The sequence below is a fragment of the Melospiza georgiana genome, chromosome 3, assembly GCF_028018845.1.
Source record: "Melospiza georgiana isolate bMelGeo1 chromosome 3, bMelGeo1.pri, whole genome shotgun sequence".
NCBI lineage: Eukaryota > Metazoa > Chordata > Aves > Passeriformes > Passerellidae > Melospiza > Melospiza georgiana.
Genome location: NC_080432.1, coordinates 57,045,504 through 57,067,037, shown reverse-complemented (window position 1 = coordinate 57,067,037; position 21,534 = coordinate 57,045,504). Strand labels below are relative to the sequence as shown.

The 21,534-nt window shown below is 48.9% G+C and overlaps 1 protein-coding gene across 2 annotated transcripts in view; it reads right to left on the bottom strand.

Moving 5' to 3' along the window:
• Positions 1 to 21,534, bottom strand: part of SLC35F3 (solute carrier family 35 member F3) — a 162,095-nt gene continuing 140,561 nt past the window's right edge. For both annotated transcript variants that reach the window (XM_058020647.1, XM_058020648.1), the window contains 5 exons: positions 12,604 to 12,823; positions 6,860 to 6,985; positions 4,329 to 4,521; positions 2,720 to 2,809; positions 1 to 1,680 (listed from right to left, as the gene is read on the bottom strand). In XM_058020647.1, coding sequence (XP_057876630.1) covers positions 1,436 to 1,680; positions 2,720 to 2,809; positions 4,329 to 4,521; positions 6,860 to 6,985; positions 12,604 to 12,823 — 874 coding nt within the window. In that variant the 3' untranslated portion in view covers positions 1 to 1,435. The remainder of the gene's footprint in view (positions 1,681 to 2,719; positions 2,810 to 4,328; positions 4,522 to 6,859; positions 6,986 to 12,603; positions 12,824 to 21,534) is intronic.

The following is a 21,534-nucleotide window of genomic DNA, read 5'->3' as shown; positions in this document are numbered from 1 at the left end:
TGAGTTTAAAATCTTTTATTATTTAGCTTTGCCAAACAGATAATGGAATCTGAAGTTGATTTGCTAAAATGTTTTGAAGTGGATGCCACCCCTGCCTGAGACAAAGAGGACCTCAGTGGCAGCAGGGACCTTAGGCTATGGCAGCGGTTCAAAAGAACACTTTTAATTTTGTATGCAACAATGTAAACTTCAAAAATAGTAAACTATAACCTTTCCCCCCCTTTTTACATAGCATGTGATCTATCACAGATAGAAATTCAATGGCGAACCAAAATCGCGTAAGTAAACATCCTGGTGCTTACAAGTTTCATAAAAAGTGTTACATTTGATGTAAATATCTTACATTTTTAACTCTTAACACTCACAATTATGGAGTAAAAGCAACTGGCGATTCACCCCCTTAGTCCATGCTCTCAGACTGTACATCAGCAACCACGCTCTTGCCAGCCCCTTGGATCATTTTCCGTCGGATCGTCCCACACGTGACCGAGATTTCCCTTCCCCACATTGGCATTGATCAAGCGCAGCTCCGCACAGGGGTCAAACCTGTGAGGTGAGAAGAGAACCAGGTCTCCTGCGCCCGCCCTTGCAGTGCCCTGGGCCCCAGGCTCCCACAGGAGCCACGGCGTGCGCGGCAGGCACGTCCCGGTGGCCGCGGGAGCTTGGGGTCCGCCGGGGTCACCAACCTGAGCCCTGCCCTTGCAAGTGCCTCGCAGCAGGACCTGGTTCTGCGTGGATAAAGACAAGAGTTCTGTAGAAGGCACTGGATTTCTCTTGCATGATTTTAAACGTGGACTACAGTCATTTGCAGAATAAGGAGATTTGGGCTCTAGACTGCTTTCTCTCTATGCTTTAGTGCAAGCATTTTTTGCGCTTGAATTTTCCCTGTTTTTCCCTGTTTGCAGCGCAACATGCGCTCACCTACATAGAGTGATTTCTAAATCTTCCTTCCGCTCTTCCCCCCCTCTTCCCGTCCCCCAAAAAGTTTCCCTTTTTTTTTGCTCCTTGAAAACTTTCAAAGTACAGCTCTGGTCAAAAATAAACATGTGATGTAGCATAGCATTTGTTTCTTTTAAATCACAGTGTGCAATGCATCATTCAGTACCTAATGTTCAAAATGTCTGCCCTGCTTTTCATGAAAGTCATTCTTTAAAATAGCCTATGCAAATATATTTTGACTATATATTACATTCATTTAAAAAGAGAAGAGAGGTTCTTGGTTTGCAGTTTTTTTCAGTGTACTACTTAAGTGAAAGGTCAGATGTGAAAAAAGTACAAGCAAACTGGACATGCCAAGGCTTGATGCTTTAGATGGTGATCATATCAAAACTGTACAGGTATGTACACCGTGTTGGACAGGTGTGCTTCTTCCCAAGAAAAGACCTTTGCATCATCATATATAACGTTAACCACAAAGTTTTGGTAAAAAGAGCATTTAATGAGCAAAGGATGACATGGAAGGGCGAGTTCTCCGGCTTTTATTAGGCAGTCCTGAAGCAATGTCTCCATTCCCTTCGGGAATTTCTTCCTTCTTCCGGACTTTGAGACGTGTGAGGAGCTTTATTACCCAGACATCCCATTCCTCTGGCAAGAGCAGCAGGAGGAAGCCCAGGCCAATAATGATGATGGCGATGACTCGGACACTATTGAAGACAATTTCACTGGTGTAGTGATCAACAACTGTGTGGGACATTGAACGGGTTTCATTACATGGGAAAAGGCTTTAGGACAGCATCCCCTGCCCTCCCCCTCGCCTCCCCAGCTCTGAGGGCTGGCTGTGGCAGGAGAACACGGCCATGGAGGCAGTGATGGCAAGGGCACTCTTTCCTGCTGGTTCAGCACACAGCAGGGTACGTCCACCCACATTGCAGGAACTCCTGCTGAGGTGCAGGGACACAGAGAAAGGGGCATTCCCCTTCCCTGTACAGCAGCTCCTGTTTGCAAATTTTTCTTGTCACCCTGAGTGCCCTGTGAAGAGACCCTGCCCAAGCTGAGCCATCCACACACTCTGGAGGGATCACACCTTTGGTAGCCAAATGGGCCAGAGCAGTGCCCAGCTCTGTGTGCACTTAGTCAGTGTGAAGCTGGGAGCTGCCACCTGCACCCTGGCGCCAGCTGAGCGTGCTGGGTTTTAGGAGCTGCTTTAGGTTGGGATTGTGCCTGCACTCCCCTGCCCAGCCCTCTCAGACTCTGCAGTCTCTTGGCTTTCACTAAATTTCAGAAAAACTGTCAGAAAAATATACCATGCCATGTCCAAAATTGAATTGTCCAGTGTTCTTGATAAACACCCACAGTGTTATTTACTAAGGCAAGCAGAGTTACTATTACATATCTGCTCTAAAATGTAAGCAATTATATTTGTTTGAATTTAGTGTTAAGCCTGTCTCGAAGACATCATTAAGAACTGATTTCTGCTTTATCCAGGGGTTTTTATTCCAGCCCAGAGATGAATGTCTTCAAATCTACTTTGTTTTTCAGTATGCAGGCTTGTTCGGACAGTAATTTAAAAACCAATTTTAGGGATTATGAATATTCATGTAATATAACAACACATATTTAACGCATAAAGAATAAATTTTTGATCAGTGTCATCTCTGTAAGTCTTTGAGAGAAGGTGCAAAACATGTTTAATAAATCTATTTTCTTTCATCCCTGCTGTGTATTTGAAAGGCCACAGATTTAATGTATTAATTAAGATGCAAAAGACAGAAAATCGTACCTGCATTCACTGGGACACTCAATACAATTCCAAGAGAAATCAAGGTGGGGTAGGTAATAGCAATTCCAAAATTTAGTAGAATATTGAATGCTGGTGAAGGAAAGAAAAATGTCTTTTAGTACAGTGAAATTAGGCAGAAGGAGTGTCACTTGAAACACTTATGCTTTATTACTCTATTTGTTGTTCAAATAAAGGGTACATCAGCATCTGTTGTTTTTCCTGAAGAGGACAAAGCTCTGTCTGCTGCATGGCCACCTGCCTGCGACATTGCTGTTTCTGGGGAGCTCTGTATCCCTCTGGAGCCCAGTGGCAGGATCAGGATGGGTTTTGGGTACAGCCTGTCTCTCAGCATCATGTGCAGTAATTCCCACTCTTCATACTGATCTAGTGATCCCCTTGGCCCTGCTGAAAGACTTAACACTCCTCATCTGGGAGATTCCAGCTGAACAGGAGCTTCTGTCTGGGTGCTTTTTTGTACAAAAGCTGCCTCCAGTTGCAGGTGGAAGATGCTGTAAATCTAACCCTCTTCCAGGCAGGAACTTGCTAAATATAATTTCATACAATGAAATTATACTATCATTACTATGGAATGATTATAATATCACTCCATTGTAATACCATACACAGTTTGTGGGGTGTTTCATGACAAATTAATAATTGCTTTGGATCAAATTCACCCTTGTTTTAAGCTGATCAGCTTTAGCAGACTCAGGAGAGCCTTGCCAATACTGAGCTTGTTGGGAGCTGTCTTCCAGTAGTACCCATGTATTGCACATGCCAGGGATTGCTTGCCAAATTCTGCACCACTTTCTTACAGACAGCTTCCTCTGAGTCCACTGATAAGTAACCTGGAGGTACTTCTGAAGTTGTGATTGTTCAGGGTAAAAGGAGCTGGGACTCAAGACAGAGGTAGAGAAGAGCTATTTCCAGTGGGAATTAATATTTTAGGAGAGGGGATTCCATCATCCAGTGTAGGCACCAACTGTGGCAGCAAGTCAACACACCTAATTTAACAATGGATAACATCATGTTTCTGGTTACCTTTAAAACTTAGATTGGCATCCCTCCCCTCTGGGCTCCTTTGGTGACACAGCAGTGGCAGCAGAAGAGAGGATTGCCACTTATCAAAATTTCCGTCACTGTGCAACACTATAATTTCACAAGTTTCCTCCTCTTTAGGAGTAGCAATTAGCTACTACTGCAGGCAGCAGAGGCATTGGAGTCTGGCCTTGTCAAGCCTGGCCTAAGCTCCTTGCTGTGGGGATGCTGATGAGCCCCAGATAATACCCCTCCCAGCAGGCTGCTTCCATCACAGCCCAGGCAAGTGTTACCTGTCTCTGTCACACAGAGTTCATGTTGGGACAAGCTTCACAGTTTAGTTCCACAGTCCCTTCTAAAGAGAGCCACTGTGTTTTGGTGTGGTAAGAATAGCAGAAGCGAGGTCTTCTTTGGCCTTAGGAATAGACCCTCGCATAATATCTCAAGTTAATAATTAAGTTGAGAAGGGAAAACAGCTCCAGTACAGGAGATGCTTGCAGTTTCCACCAGTGGCCAGTTTCTGGCACACTCCTCCACCCCCAGCAGGGTGAGAGCTCCCCCATCTACTCACTCAATAAGAGAATTGAAAATCCGCAGAGGTTCCCCCAAGGAATGATGTCAAAAGAGCTCCAGTACTCCACTTTGGTAAAATAAAGGATGACAGGAATACAGGTAACGAAGAGGACATTGAAGACAGCTAACACAGACAGGAATAAGGCAGCTTCTCCAAATTTAGCACTGCCCAAAAGAAGTTTGAATAAAACCTAAAAGAGGAAAAGACATGGGTTTAATTTTCTTGCACCACCATCCCTGGAGGGCTGGTGTTCTGTTCTGGCACCTGTGCAGGGATGCTTGTCAGAAACCCGGGATGGCTGCTCGTGGAACTGTGGTGAGCAGCTTGTGTGGCCCAGCCTTCCCCCTTCTGGCACCCCTGGAACACAGGCAGGGGCAGCTGCCAACTGAGTCCATGCAGAAAGGGCATTCAGCACCTTTGTCTGTGCCTGTCCTGAAAGGAAAGGTCACTAACCCTAACTTAGACCCTTCAGCCCTAGCTTAGACCCTTCAATATTTCACCTCCAGAAAACTTGACATTAAGAAGACTGTGGAGCAGGGCAGGGGGAGGAGATGAAGCAGACTAGATGAAGAATCTCCCTGCATGAGACATCACTGGCCCAGGCTTTGGACAAGCACAGTCCATGCTGACTGGCTGTCCTTCCACCTTCTCCCTGGGAACTCATCTCCAGGAGGCAGATAGAGCAGCAGCCCCATGGCCCAGAGTGCAGATGCAACCTGGGCAATGGGACTGCAGGGAGGGATTTAAAAGCTTTGGTTTGTTAGTGGGAAAAGAAAAAAAACAAACCAGAAGAAATGAGGGCTGTGAGTAGCCCATGTGTGGCTGGGGAACTGCCTGTGAACAGGTCCTGTCTGGAGTCTGCACTGGTTTTCACCAGAGAGCTGCAGAGATTCTGTTGGATACCATGGTTTGGGAACAGTTTTCCTCTGCTGCTGGCTGCAGACCAGGACAGCCAATGGACTGTGACTGAGTGGTTTGTGCAGCACTGGCAGTCCCCCCACCAGTGTCAGTTCTCTCCTTTGCCTACATAGAGCAGGCAGGGCTGCAGGGCTGCAGTGCCAGCAGGGCTCTGCCATTCCCCCATCCCATCACTGGCCAGTGCAGCTGTGATGCTGCTCTGCAATATGGAGCAAAATGTCCCAAAAGCCACTTACTCCTCATTGCCACCTGAGGACAGCTGTTGTGTTACGCCCAGCAGGGTCACCTCGACCTATCCTCCTACCCCAGATGGGCTCTGCTGCACGTGTGAGACCTGTCTGCCTGCAGATCTGCCTGTCCCTTCGGCACACACAGCTCATGGGAACTGAGCCAGACTCTGGAAAGCAAGAGCAGGGTGGCAGCAGCAGCAGTGGCAGCAGCAGTGGCAGCAGCAGTGGCAGCAGCATGTGCTGCACAACAAGTTGCAGAGCTTCATCTGTCCTGGCATGCAGAGCACACTGCAGGGTGACACCCTGCTGGCGCTGCCACCACCACCCTCCTGTGCACGGGCTCTGGTGGAGCAGCCCTGAGACTCCCACTCCCAGAAAGAGTGGCAGGGTCATGGGAAAGGGAACACAAAGGCTCTAGCCTTTATTTCCTCTGGTCTGGTGGGCCATGTCTCTGGTCCTGCAAGGAAATGCTCTATTAGAGGAATGAGCTGTATGAAACTTCCTGACTTTCCTAATGTAAGACATGGTCTGATCTGACACAGTCAGCAAAAAGTATCACAGCACGGTGCTGAGGGGCACAGGCAGATGCTTCTCAGTTTGGCCAGTTTCCCTGGACTGCTGGTGTTAGGGCTGCAGGGCTCTCCTGGCCAGTTCCTGTTGGATGACTGGTACAGTGCAACTCATGAGACCAGATGTCTACACCTCCTCCTGATCTACACATCCAAGCCAGGGTGGGCAAACCACACTTACAAATGCTTATTCCGCACTGTGGGCTGTGGCTCTGAGCACTACGAGCAGCACACAGGCAAGTGCCCAGAAGTGTCCCAGGCTGAGTGAAATGGCTCTGCTCAGCAGAGAAGGCTGCATCTTACACATAGTGCAGCTTACCCAGCTGCTCAGGATGAGGTCTTGATTCACAGGCACGTGCTCTGCATGTTAAGGATGCAATTGCTTCCATGATAAGCAATGCTTTCAGCCCAACACAGGCTACATTTGTTCCTGAAGGAGGACTGGCAAGGGGAGGTAACCAAATGACTCAGAGAAACTAAATCTCTGCAGGGTGCTTCCAGAATGAGTGCTTGAATCCAGGATCTATGGAAAAGCAGCTTCATTTTTTATGAAGGTGGGATGTCTGTAAATTCTCCCCCTGCTGGAGGAGCACTGGAGAAGACCATTCCAAGGAAATAGGAGTTTTTATCCTAAGAGAGAGCAGACATCAAAGCAAGGGAACACCTGAATGCAGTGCTGCAGAGCAGTGTGTTTACGGCAGAGCTCTTAAAGAAGGGCACATGGCACTGAACTGCACAGAGGTTTGAAAGCCAAAGTGAGTGATGAGGGTGGCAGGCATCTCTCTGGGGGGAGAGATCCAGGTGTGCTTACCTTGTAGAGAGCAGACATTGAGGCAGAGCCCACCACCAGGGCTATCCCAATAACGGAGTGGCTGTGAAACCCATCGGCGTACGTCATCATAACTATCCCTGCAATAGCAAATATAGCAGCCACAATCTGGTTGGAGACAAAGAAAGAAAGCAAGAAAGTGTTACTAGACAACCCCCACGATGGAGAAACAGGCAATGCAGATTTACATGCACAGTAAATCTGCATCATCTTCTTATGTAGAAAATAGTAGCAAGCCTGGGCCAATACCAGATGCTGCCTGCTCTTGTGGATTGCCTGGCTGCAGGGAAGCTACAGGAAGAGCTGCAAAGGAGTGGCTGCTCCAGGCATGTGTGACAGGCCAGACTTCAGGGCTCAGTGCCTCCGACTGAGCTTCCCCATCAGTGGGTGCCTGCAGCCTGTGCATGACAATAATACACAAGTAATAATTCCCTGCAGCTTGCAGAAAAGGCTTCGAGTCCTGTTGAAGTTTTGGAGCAAAAAAGTTATAGAAATAAACAGGGGAATAAAATTCATACAACTGCTTTCCAGTCTAGACGAGTCATTTCAGGAGTAGGAGGAGGTTTTTTCCAGCCAGCTATGCACACTGCAACGCCTGAGGGGTGTCTCCCAAACAGAAGGAACATTCACAAAGGCAGGGGATGCGCTGCCCCGATTTACCAGGGTGTGCAAGAAAGCCCTGGCTTCTCTGGGATTGTCCTTCAGCCTCTCAGGGTGTTAATTCTGGGGTGAATAGGGCTTTCTGTATGCCCAGGCTTCCTGGCCCTGCAGGGCTGTGGGGGATGCCCTGCTTACAGCACGTGCCTTTTGGCTGCACACTCAAGGTGATGCCTCCAAGATGACTCAGGTATTAGTTTATTTTGATCCACAAATGGGTAAGTGCCAGCCAGCTGCCCCCTCTGGCAGGACCAGACTGGGATTTTAAGCCCCATCCACAGGCTGCAGCTGCCTACACAACCATGAGCCTCCTCTCATCTTTCCTGCTTCCCATCAGAGATATACCAGGGCTGCAGGGGAAGGTCTGTGTGCGAAGCTCTGCTGCTGCCTGATCAGCAGGGTGTGGTGAGGTACCTCTTTGCCAGCTGCAGGTCCCAACCCCCGCAGCACCAGCAGCCTCTTCCCTGGGCTGAGCTGGGGCTGGTGCCAGGGGACACCCATACACCAGATAATCAGATCCTTCCCTCACACTGACATCAACACCTTCAATTTGCCCTAACAAAAATGGCCCATTTTTGCAAACAAAACCGTATCAATTCCTCCACAGGGGTTGCTGTATAATGGCAGGATGGCAAAAGACAGAATACTGATTTATGGCTTGATCAGGGTGGAGCCCAGTACAAAGTGCAAAGGTTGGATATCCACACTGCAGATTTGGAGAGGTTCAGATACAGCATCTTGGCTTGCAGCCCTGTTGGCATCTGGTCTCTCCATGCACAGCTGTGGTGCATAATTCGTAAAGTGAAGTTTTGTGATGGTGTAACTGAGCCCTATGGTCCAGGACAGGCTTCTTTTTAAGGCAAAGAGAGAACCCCTTCCTGCATGGCTCTGCAGCAGTGCGGGGCAGTTCTCTCACCAGTGTGCTGGTGCTTGTCAATTAAAAATTCAGACATTCTGTGTGGCTTCAGAAGCACAAGAAAAAAGTTCATTGCATGAGACTAGCATGAGGCAAGTGCAGAACAAGGAAAAAGAGATTTGCCTTCACCCAACACATAATTAGGTGAAGGAAAGCTTTGCCATTGCACCCTGTGGATGTGAAAAGTTTACAAGGATAAACTCATGGAAGAAAAAAATTCCATCAACGACTATGAGCTATAGAAACACTGCTTCCATCTCAGGAAGTCCTTGGGCCTCAAATTGTTGGAGGCTGGAAAGTCTCACGAGGAAATATCATGACAGGCTTTTCCTATTTAGACAGATTTTTCTACTACAGGCAGCTGGTGCAGGCAGGCTTCTGGGGCAGAGGCACCTTTGCTCTGACTCCCTTTGCTGTGGCTCTTGGGAGAGCCACAAGGTGCATGGCTCAGGCTTAGCTGAAAGATGGCAACTCTGTGCCTTCCTTCAACATCACCTGTGCTACACATGAGTTGACAAAGAGTGGAAGATGCAGCATTTCCTGTAGCATCTGCTGCAGGTGTGGCTGTCCTCCTGTGAGCTGTGTGGGGCTTGTCCAGCCTTCACTGGAGGGCTGAGGAGAACCACAACCACATTCCAGCTGTGGCACCCAGCTGGCAGCTCCAGGTGTGAGGGAGGAGGAAGCCTGGCTCATCCCCCTAAGGCAGCTGTGATGCCTCTGCACTGGAAACCTGGGGGTGCATGCATGAACTGCAGAATGAAAAGTCTCCAGCTTTGCTTTTAACATGAGGAGCTGATCAGCTTCAGAGCACCTTCCAAGAGCCTGTGTTTGAGATTTGCTAGGAGATGTATTTCCAAGTGCCACAGGCAGATGTGCTTGTCTGTATGTTATGTACACAGGAGGCACTTACAGGTGATGGCTCTCTTGGATCCTGAGCTGTTTTATTCATTGTACCATGGAGGGAAACAAAGTCAAAGATCAAAGCAAATAAATGCAGTCTGCAAACAGTTCTGCTGGGGCAGAGGTCCTTGCCTCTTCCATGAAGTGTGTCACAAGTGTCAGATGAGTCTTGGCCTCCCTTTGCAGTGTCCTGTTGACCTGCCAGGGGTGCCACAGACACCTTCTCTGAAAGCCTGTCAGCCTTTCTATCCAGCACATTGTTAGTGGTGGTGACAGGCTGCTCACAGCACAGTGCCACAGATGTCTCAGCACTGCAGGGTTTGCAGAGGCAGTGCTGCAGGCACTCACAGCTTCATCATTTCTGTGCCTTTGACAGCTCCCAGCCCAGCCAGTTGTTCTCTGGGCACAATGAAGGGCAAGGGGGAAAAGCTCAACTTCATTAGGGGAGATGAAGACACTTAAAAGTACCTGAATGGCAAGGATGGGAACTTGTAATTGTTCTTACTTTAAATTCCAGCTAAATTGTGATTTATGTGCTTAGAGAGCAAGCAGTTGCCCTTCTGAAGGCCAAGTAGGATAACTGTACTTGCTTTAACCCCACTGAGCAGCTGCCTTTCTCACCCTGCCTCTGTCAGTGGGCATGAACAGGGACACCCAAACGTGCAGTCAGAGCTTGGCTGTGGCATGTCCATCCTGCTGCACTGGTGTGGGATGGAGCTGGAGTGTGGGAGGGCACTGTCCCCCTTGCAGCCTTGTCTGATACCCTCTCAAAGGGTGCTTTAGGAGGGTCAGCAGCTCTGACTGACACAGTGTGGCCCCGAGTCACCATGTGGGGCTGTGTGGTGCAGCCCCAGGTCACTCCCAGGGAAGCCCTAGCAGCTGTCTTTCCTGCTGGTTGCCAGTCCCAGGAAGAGGGCAGTGTACTGGGGTCATCCTGAGGCTGTCCCCCAGCACTGACACTCTGCCTGTTGCTTTTCACATGGGCTGTACAGAAGGGAAGAAAATTATTCTCTCCAAAGATTCCATGTAGAGAGGAGTGCCCTGGCACTCCCACCGTGCCACACAAAGCTGGGTGGCAGATCTGCTGTGCTGCCATGTGCCCTTCCAATGTCCAAGGACAAGTGCCTCCTCACTCTCACATTGCCACAGGTCAGGGTGCCACAAATGCTTCAGAGCAAATAGCCCCGTCTGTCTGCAAACCCCTTCTCCCTGCACCCAGGTCCCTTGCTGGCCTGCCACCTGGGAAGGAGACAGCTTGTTCCTTCTTGCATTCAGGAGACAGCTGGGTTCCCTCTCAGGAAGCCCTCCTGCCACACTCTCACCAGTGCCAGGTTCCACGGGGAGGGGCTGGAACACATGGCAGGGGTATCACACAGCCACCACTGCTCTGGCCCCTGTTCTGCTGCTCTGCTTCACTGCTGCTTTCCCAAAGTAGTGCAGATAGGGAACAAAAGACAGCTGGACATGGCCAGGACCAGCACTTGGGTCTGCTTCTCTGCTCCTTCCCCTCCTTCTGCCCCTTTGAGAAGGGAGGCAAACAGAACAGGATTCATCCCCCAGTGCATGTTCCCTGCCATGGCACAAGACAACCTTCCCAAGGGACTGCAAAGTCCCTGACCATCCTGGCTTTTCCATCAACTCAGGAGAGCCCAAGAAGCACCTGTGCTCCAGCATGTATGTGCCCATGTGGGTGTCCCTGCACACACGGGTTGGCTTCTTTCCCTCCACACCACAGCCACATCCATGGTGGGAGGTGGCACATCCAGACTGAGGAACAGGCTGCAGGGGCAGACTGCAGTGGTCACTCCTCCACACACCACCTCTCCTGGTGTCCCACCAGTGCTACAGCTGAGAGTGCCACAAGAGAGATGAAGACACAAAAATACCTTTTTTTATTTTCACTTATCAGTATGATCAGCACATCCAGCTTTGATAACAATAAGACTACCCTAGCTCCAGGATCATTTCAGGATAGTCTTACTTCTGCACTCAAAAATCACAGTTAATTTGTTTTGAGGGTAGGGCTACTTGGGCAGAGGGGTGGGCAGACACCAGCTGGCCACGCTGAGCTTTTGGCAGGTACATTTTGCAATCATCCCCTGAGCAGCCTCTTGGCTGCCACCACTGAAAGGCTGGCCAAGGTCTCCTGCCAAATTCTCCTGCCAGAGAGGAATACTTCCTGAGAAGTTAACTCTCAGCTATTCCAGGCAACAACCTCTTCTTAGCACCACCAGCCAAGGTGGGTGAGCAGGGAGCTCCTCAAGTAGTGGGCAGGAGACAGGAATAATTACAGTTATTGCTGTTGATCTTGATTATTAATTAAGATCAATTGGTGAAGCAAGGAAAGAGGGACTCACTGGTGCCTTTTCCTTGCAGTTGCTCCTGGCCCTGGCAGGAGCTCCTTGGCCCTGGGGTGATGGGTTACCCATCCACCCACTTTGCTGCCCAAGAATGTGATGTGCTGAGGGCTGCTGGAATGGCAAAAGGGTCAGCAGGGACCTGGGGGGTTTCTGATGAACCTTCTGCACATGGCTCTGCTGCTGCTGCTGCAGAGGCATTCACATGGGGTGCAGAACTAAAGGTGCAAGCAAACATTTGGGGTGCCACCACCACCAGAAGAGCAGCCTTGTGCTGCTGGACAGATGCAACTCACTGTGGACACCAACCTTCCATCAGTGACACGTGCAGACACGTCTGGGCCATGGCAAGGCGAGGGCAGCCCAGCTCTCCTCTGCTGCCTGCAGCTGCTGCACCTGACACAGGGGATGCAGAAGACAACTGTCCCACCCTGCAAGCCTGCTGTCACACGTGGGAAGGTGAGGGCCCTGGTAAATTCCCAGGATGGGACCAGAAGGGCATTGTGTGCAGGCAGGGCTTGCGAGAACGCACAGTTAGAAACACCCAGGTCTGGTGGCAGCCTGGGAATGGTCACTTGGAGGGCACTGGCAGGGGCTGACACACATCCACAGCACATATCCTTTGTGACACACACCGGAGCAAGTCACCTCTTTCCTGAAGGAATGTGCCCAAAGGCACTGGGCTGGGGGAGCCAGGGGCTCCAGGAGCTCACAGGCACCTGAGAAGGCTGCAGGGAAGGATGCAGGGAATGATGCAGCCCTGCTCCACAGGGACTTCTGTGCCCACACAGCTGTCTGCATGGGTGCTGCTTGAACCAGCTGGCAGGAGGCAAGGGGTAAAGGAAAGACACAGGGGTGAGGGGGAAGAGGGGAGACAGAGATAAGGAGTCACTTACCCTCACTCCCATGAACCTGTCCCTCAGAACGATCCATGAAAGCAAGAACACAAAAGCTTTGTTGCAGCAGAACAACACGGAGACATCCGTAGTGTTTATTTTCTTTATTGCATGTAAGTAAAGGTAGTTTGTGAGTGTCCAAAGAACACCAAAGGGTGCTGCCTTGGTAAAAAACACCTTCAAAGTCAAGCCATTGTCTCCAAAAAATCGGCAGCACTCCCTAAAACAAGGAGAGAAAGGCAGTGTTATTACATAAGCCAGTCACAGTCTGCAGCAAATATATGGCTTTTTTTGCTCCTCTTCTTTTCCTTTGGGGAAAGAGAGGCACACACCTTAAAGAGAGGGAAAAAAACAAGTTTCAGCTTCTGCTGCAACAGCCAGCACCTGCACAGGGTACAAACAGGCAGGGGCTGCAAACAAGGGAGGGGGCTGCAAAGAAAGAGCAAAGGAGAGGTGATGACAGGAGGTGAAATCTCACTCCTCCCGTCAGTCCTTTCTCTTGTGTGAACATCTTGAAGCAGTGTGGGGCCATCCTCCCCCCTTCACCCCTGTGGGCACCTGGATGCTGAAGGCCCAAAGCCCCTAGCTCCCTGCTCCTGCTGAAGCCATGGGAAGCTGATCTGCTGTGTGGGGCTTGGAAGAAGCCTTGCAGGAGCCTGGTCTGGGGTTTTTCCATCCAGGGGGAGGGACCTGGCTCAAATCTCCAGCAGCATCAGGGCAGGAGCAGGAGGGGGTGGCAGGCAGCTGCCTGAGGACACAGTCTCAAGCTACGTCAGGGAAGGTACAGGTTGGATATTAGGAAGAAATTTTTCACTCTAAGAGTAATAAAGTACTGGAATGCTCTTCCCAGGGAGGTGGTAGAATCACCATCTCTGGGTGTTTAAAAAAAGACTGGACATGGCACTTGATGCTATAGTCTAGTTGAGGTGTTAGGGCATAGGTTGGACTCAGTCTTAGAGGTCTCTTCCATCCTCATTATTCTGTGTGATTCTGTGGGAGGTGAGAACATGGCATGGCAGCAGCTGGGGACACGCTGGAGCAGCTGGAGCAGCAGTGGGGAGTCAGGGGCTCATGTGTGCACTCCAGGCTGGGGATGCTGTGAATCCCTGAGCAGGAGGCAGCCTGGGCAGGTTCAGCCTGGGCCCAAAGAGCAGAAGCACCAGCAGTCTGTCTGTGTCCCAAATGTAGCACAGGACACAGGAGGTGATGGGGTGCAGCTGGGCCCTGCTGGCAGGGCTGGCATGGGGCTGCAGGGCTGGGGGGAACCCATGCTGCATGGAAATTCAGGAACACACAGAAGGGATGAATCAGCCTGGGGGCTGGGGCTGTGCCAGCAGCCTGCGAGGTGTTTGTGGGGCAGCCAGCACAGTGCCCTGGCCTGCACTGCCATTGCTCCTTTCAAACTTGCAACCTCCCCCGGGCCCTGAAGTTCTTTATTGGGGTGCTCTGACAAAACCTGGCCAGAATTAAATTTCCTGCTGACAATGATGGACAAATAGTTTTTCACTGCTGTCATGAATTTCAAGCTGTTTGTTTCCTGAGACTGGGCATGTAAAGATCATTATTTGGACACTGATGAAAGCATTATTTTGATCCACTTTCCCAGAAGACAGGTCTGTACCAGATGAATACCTAAAAAACCCCATCCATTCTTTGAGCCTCTTCAGATCTCTGCATCCACAACTCTACATCTGCTACAGCAAGACTGCAAGGCAGAGGAAACACATTTTTTGTGTTTATTGGGTTTTGTTGCCTGCCAGGCCTTTGTATCAAATCATAGCTATGCAGAACTTGCCCATCTCTGGGTGTGATGCCCCTGTACTTTGGCTGCTGTACATGGACTCTTTCATTGGAGCTGCTGGTTCTGCATTGTGTCCCTCAGTGTCCCTTGTCCTCTGCAAGACTGCCTGCTGGCAGCAGCCTATTCCCTGCCAAACCTGTTAACTGCCTCTCTGAATCAGCAGAAGAGCTGCCCATCTGCACTGCAAACCCCAGCCTGACCTCCCACCTGCTGGAGCTGTGCTGGGCTGCTCAGGGATGCTCATGACCCTGACAGATGCTGCCTGTGCTCAGCAGGATCCATTCTCCCCTTCCACAAACACTACACCCACTGCAGGTCTGGCCTCCAGTCCTGCACAGCGCTGGCTGTCCCAGCCACCTGCCACAGGGGACACAGGGAGTGCAAAGGGAAGCAGAGGCACACTGAAAAAGCCAGTCCCAAACTTCATTTAACCTGCTTCCTAAGACACCATGGAGGGTTTCACAGCCAGGTGTCATAGGCAGCCAGCCTCATGCTCTCAAAACAAAAAACCACAGGCAGAGGCACAATTAAATGACATGAAACAAGAGTAGTATGAGAGGAACAGGAAGGCTGTACTCAAATGAAAGGACAAAAATGGAATTTATGTTGGGATTCATCCTGGGGGAAAAAAGTTCCTCCTGCCAAAAATCTGTTCCCCACATATAGAATTGGCTATCACTATTTCATATATAGCAGAAAGATGTGCTTTTACTGTTTTGTGGGCCTGATTCTTGTCTAGTAAATACCACTGGATTCCTATGGAATCACAGCCTGGATCCCTAAAGCATCCAGCACAGTGCCCCAAAGGACAGCCTTGCCCTGACACGGATCATGACCCTGAGCTGCAGTGCCCACTTTGGGAATCTCTCTTTGCCCTATACAATACCAATGTACAGCTCCTTTTAGCTGTTCTGGCTGGCTTCACCAAGCATGAATTACATTTCAAAGGCTGGCTCCAGCTTTCAGAGGAGACCTCCTCATGGCAGATTTCCTTACCCAGCACAGAGGACTCCTAGGGACGTGGAGGGTGCTGCCAGCCATGCACCCTGTTGTTCCAAATAGGGGCACTCCAGCAGATGGGTTAGATGCTGCCTTGGACCTGGCACCTTCAGCAAAGCAAGAGGAGCATCTGGGAGAATGTGGCATGTTTTGTGCACCAGAATGACCATGTGCCATACAATAAATCTCTCACAAGTAATTGTCTCCCCAGGTTTGCCACTGCTTACTGATTTTTCCTTGGTGCTGTAGCACAGCTTGTGAAGCCATACCATGAAGAGTTTGATGAAGAGAGTTTTCAGTGAGTAATGGTAGATAAATAGTTATGGGAAGTGAGGCAGGACTGTGGTAGAACCTACACTGTAAGCTCAAAACAGTCAGGGATGACTCCAGAAAAAGCAACCTTCAGCTTAAATATTTGGACAGAGCATTTGAACACAGCTGTTCCTGCTGTCCAATAATCTCTGGACCAGCACAGACACAGGCACACCCACCATGTTAACCCCCACATTGGGTTAAAAGAGAAATTGTCATCTTAGACTGACCAAACCTATTCCTGGTCACATCACCAGAAATCCTGCACCTGCTGCTCTCACCTTCCTCCTCAAACCAGAGGCTGCTTTGGTACTCTCTCAATGATACAGTTTTGCTTGCTGGGAACACCCTGCTCTGCTCATGAAGCAGGGGGACTTTGGGTGTGGACAACAGCCAGAAGGGCTACAGGGGAAAGCAGATGCAAAGCTCAGGTGTGCCCTGACCCTGTGGATCCCCAGTTCATGCTGAGCATGGCTTCTCTTTGGCAGAGAAGCTGCCCTGCAGAGCCCCTCTGCTGAGATCATCTCCCCTGTATTCTCTGTAATCCTCTATGTGAGGGGTAAATTCCTGCAAGTGTGGAGATGTGTGCAGGTAAGGTGGCAGCACACAGCAGGGAGCTGTGACATTGCAGGGTCTAATGCTGCATTTTTTGGAGATAAACCATCTTCCTGCACTATTTTCCTCAATTCTGCCATCATGAACTGGCACTCCATTGTATTCACAGCAATTGGTTTAAAATATAAATGGAAGGCATTAACAAAGGCAACAGCCTTTGTTATGGTCTGTGTTAGACTGGAATGGAATGTCAGAGAAGGAGACTGGAAGGGAATTGTGCTGGTTTAATTGCCACAGCAGCAATACAGAAAAGTTTGCTTCCACCTACAAGTGCCACATCCATGTTCAGACAACCTCAAGGCTGCTACGGTACTACAGGAATTGGATATTCTGGATATTGGATATTCTGTATCCAGGATATTGGAATTCTGTAGCATAAAAGATGCTACAGAAAAGCCTGAGGCACAGCAATCTTTTGTTAGTGTCTTAACTCTAAATTGTTTGCTGGTTTCTTTAGCTTTCATGTACTAGGTCGTGTTCTTCACACTCTTTTTAGCGTGTGTCTTCATTAACCCAGCAAATGGCAAATTAGCTCTACTCCATTAGGCAAGTCTCCAGCACAATACTTGCAGAATAACTCCATCACTGGAATCAAGCATCCCCAGTGAAGTAAATCAGAAGTCATCAGTGCCAAAATTCTGTGCTAAGTAAGAGTTAATTATATGGAAAGCAGGTGCTGCATTCAAATAAAACTTGCAAATGAAATATGACAGTAAAGCTCCACTTTTCCCCCACTGAGTTAACAATTATATATTTAACACTATTCACCTTCCACTGCCTCTTTTGTCTTTTAACCATTGCTAGGCAGTCGTGATGCTTCCCCACTTCTCTGAACCTCGTGCAAATGGATTTATAAAATCTTGCCAACATTGGAATGAATGCTTTCCCCCCTATTCTGAAAAAGAAAATCCCACCTATGAAGAGAAAAGGTAGACAAGAATGAGAAAAAGTACACAGAGTGTGCTGCCCCAGGCCAGGGGTTTGTTCTCTTGATACTCCCTGCAGGACAAACCTATGCTAAAAAGGGTTGTAAGCCACTGAAACTGCCATTACATCTTTGGAAAATCTGCACTAAAGTAGAAAATTTCTGGGAGTAATACACATCCTCAGGGAGTACTTTGCACAAGCCAGTTATTTCTCCTTTCCAGACTGTTAACTTTTGCTAGAATTTTTTCATTGTCTCAGTGCTCACACTGCAGCCTCTTCCTCCCAAACAGATTTGGATCTGCTGTTGTTCTTAGAGGGTAATATTATTTCTTTGTAGACTGTGCTTCTTGCTTTGACCTTGCAAGGTCTGTACCTGCAAATTGAATTTGGCTAAATTGCTTCTGATTTTCAGCAGTGAGCATCACCTCCCTGGAGCACAGCAAAGCCACCACTGTGCCAGTGAATCCTTCTTCTTGATTAGAGATTGGCAGGCAAAACGTGTTTTGCTAATCCCGGCACCAATTAGGCCTGCATGGATAAATAATCTGCAGATGTGCAACAGTCTTACATTTTCTGTTCAATGTACAAAAAAAAAAAAAAAGACGTGGACTAAAATGTCATGCCATGTCTTCTGGGAGGACTTGCAACCAGTTGTAGGAGCAAAAGAAAAGCAGACAGACAAGATGTGTTGACAGTAATAGGAGAGAAGGAAACTAGACTCAAGTTTAATTTCTCCCAGTGAAAAAACCCCACAAGGATGGTTTTTTGTAATTCATCCTGTTAGGATCACAGCATCTCTCATGCATTAAGCTCACACGTGGAGGCAAGTATGACTGCTGTACAGATAAAATGCAAGCTAACTCAATATATTCTTCAAGAATGCTCTCCAGGAAAGCAAAGATGTGTTTTGCAGAAAAAAGGATCATGTCTCCAGCTTTGCTTCTTTCCCCTTTGAGCCAGCACTGACCCAAAGAGTAGCCATGACAAAATAAGCCTCTCAGATGGGTGGACTTCAAACCAGTGCAAGAAAAGGGTGAGCTCATGAAGCCCATTTTACAGATGTGCAAGCTGGGGCACAGAGAAGCAAAGTCCCTGTGTGCTTTGAAGTGGCAGGATGAGGGCTGCCTGTTGATTGCACCTCCAGAGAGATGGGGATTTGCTTTTCCTGCATGTTTATTTTAGAGCCAGCTCCTGTTTCTTATCAAGACAGTCCCTGAGCGCCTTTTTCCTGAGTCACCACAGGTTCACATGCCAGCAGAACAGTTGCACGGAGGCTCCTGTGGTGTGTCCCAGATCATGAATGCTGTGAATAAACCTGCTGGCCTCAGCACTTTGCACAGAGATGCCCAGGACTCCTGCCATGGCTTTTATTGCCCTTTTATTGCTGCTCTGAGGCTCCTACAACAAAACCTGGGTACCTGTGTTTTTCCTCAGGAAAACTGCCTCCAGGTGCTGGGAGGGCACAAGTTTCTCTTGTGGCACAGGTCTGAGAGCTGTCCTGGGTGTGCTGCTGTGCCCTGCCTGCTGTGCTGCCTGCAGTGCCCACTGAGGAATGCTGCAGCCCATGGCCAAGGACCTATGGCTCCTCAGAGGTGTCTGTACTCATCCAGTCTGTCTGTACCTACCCAGTCTGTCTGTGCTGGGGCTGCACACTGAACTAGGGCTGCAAACCCTGGCCTTTCAGCCTCCTTATACCCTTCCTAATGGGAATGGCAGCACTGCAGCCCCGGAGGGAACATCAGCGCCAGTGACAGCCCTGGATTCTGGAGATGGATACAAAGGGTGGCTTATCTGAAATACTCTAATGGCTTTTTAATGCCCATCATCACATGCACATTTTTCTGTAAGCACATTATTAAATGCAAGGAATTACCACAGAAGTCAATCAAGCATCCAGCTGCCCCTTTTAAATGTCTGTGCCTGAGACTGACTTGATTACTTGTTTCTACACTTGGTTTGGGGCTGGTGTTCTGCCTTTAAACTTTTTTCTGTTCTGGGAGTTTCCAGCTCATTTGCAGAAAATACATTCTGATAGGCAATGGAATGAGAAAATTGTCTTCTCTTAAATGAAAGAAAAAATTAAATGAAATAAAAAATCCACAGACTGACCTTCTCTGAACTAGAGAGACAGAAGCAATTGGTTTTGCTCAGCACTGCACACGTGCCATACTAAACATTTGCACAATAAATGGTCCCAGGAAATGCTTAGCTATGGATTTACATAATAGACCAGAATGGCTCCAAAAGAAGCAAATAATACAAATCTTACAAACCACCTGAATACATATTTTCAAGACAAGTCTTAGAACAGACTCAGAAACCTTAATGAAAGACTGTTTAAACTAACATTTAAATAAAAAAGCTTTAAAAGAACAAGACCAAACCACATTTCAGAAAATGCAGAAAGCATTCCTGGCAAGAAGAAGCTTTTAATGTGACAAGATTCCTTCAGCAGTCAGGCAGCTGAAATTATCATGAATTATCCAACATTTTCTGCCTTTAGACCCCAGAGGTACCCAGAGCTGAAGTACTTTATGCTCGTCTAGACAACCAGCATTATACAAATAAAATGTAAGACTGTTGCTATGTGCAAGCTCCAAACACCCACAGACCAGGCAGGCATCACACTTGAACACAGAAATGAGCTTTTTAGTTACACTCAAAGATTGCTTTGTGAAGCACCTTCATGTTCTGAGCCCGTGAGAAATGCAGCCCTTGACTCGATCTGGTGAAGCACCCATGGCTGGCCTCAAATCTTTGTTAGAGCCCAGCAGAGCAGAGGCCAGGAGGGGAATGAAAGCCTCAAAGGCTCCTGGGGGTTACTGGCATGCCCACAGTGCAAGCAGAGGGACAGCTCCTGCTGCTGTTTGAGCCAGGGCTGGAGGATGAGCTGGAGGGAACTGACCCATTTGCACAGTGGGCTGTGATGAAGAGTATGTCAGGACCCAGAACCAGGCCCAAATGGAGAACAGGCTGGGCTGCCAGCTCCAGCAGCACCACGGAGAGCCAGGCACAGGCACAGGCAGGCAGGGAAGGGTGTGAGGAGCAGTTAATGATCTGTATGGAAGCAATGACAATCCTTAGGGAGCTGCAGAGCAAGCTGAGAAAATGAGCAGCGCCACATCATCAGACAGCATTTACTCAAGAGTTCAAAAAAGCCCAAGAATGAAATAGGGAATTCATATCAGGGCTCTGTAATTCCCTTAAAACAGCTTTCTTGCCCAAAGCAAATGCCACATTGATTCTTTAAATCCAATTTGTGCAGTGACTATGGCTGGCCATAAAATTTGAAGATGACCATTGATTGCTAGTTAAACTGTGCACCTCTTCCTCCTCCTGGCTTCATCAAGGAGCAACAAGGACAGGGAGTGCCCAGTCCAAGGAGCATGCTGGCACAGCCAGGTGTTGCAGGCACTTGCAGGTATTTTCATCCCAGGAGACTGGCTGGTGAGCAGATGTCCTTAATGCCTAGGCCCAGCAGGAATGCTCCTGCTTGTACCATGCACCTCATGGCTGCTGCCATCCTCCAAACCAGGATGCTGACTGCTGGCACCAACTTAGTGCTGATGAATTCAGACCTTCCTGAGGATCTCCCGCTGCACCAGTCACATGGAAGTGCCCTGGGGCTGCTGGGTCTCCAGAGAGACCATTCCCCTAAAGGCCCTTGCTCCTCACTTTTATCCTCTGCAGCTGCAACTAGAAAAGCAACTAGAAAAACCCCTGGGGCTCTGCGTGCCTGAAGGGAAGAACTCTCACCCCTGCAGGTGCAGCTTCTCCTGGACAGCACAGCACCATAGCTCCTCAGCATCCCCAGCTTCCTCAGCATCACCACAGCTCCTCAGCATCCCCGGCCTCCTCAGCCTCCTGGGCCCAGCTTGGGGAGCACACCCCAGCTCTGGGGAAGGCTTCCCAGCTGTCAGATCTGCCTCAGAGCCTTTGTTTCCTTGCCCACTGCAGATGGGTGTTGCACTAAAGAGCAGGGGCTGTGTTTTGGGTGGCTTGGGAGATGCACTGGCACTAAAGTCACAACTAAACTGTGTCCTGCATGGCCCAGTATGAATGGGTTTGCTAATGTTGGCCTTTAAAAGGTTAGTTAATCAAACTGGTTTTTGGAAGGAAACCTGAACCACAAACCCACCTTATTTTTAATGTAACCCAACTGGATCAGGCAATTCCCTGCAGGTCCCAGCAGTATGGAGAGGCCCTTTATGCAATGCTTCAGTACTTCATTTACTGCAAAGATTAAAAGCATGGAAAGCTTTCCATGGAAAGCACTT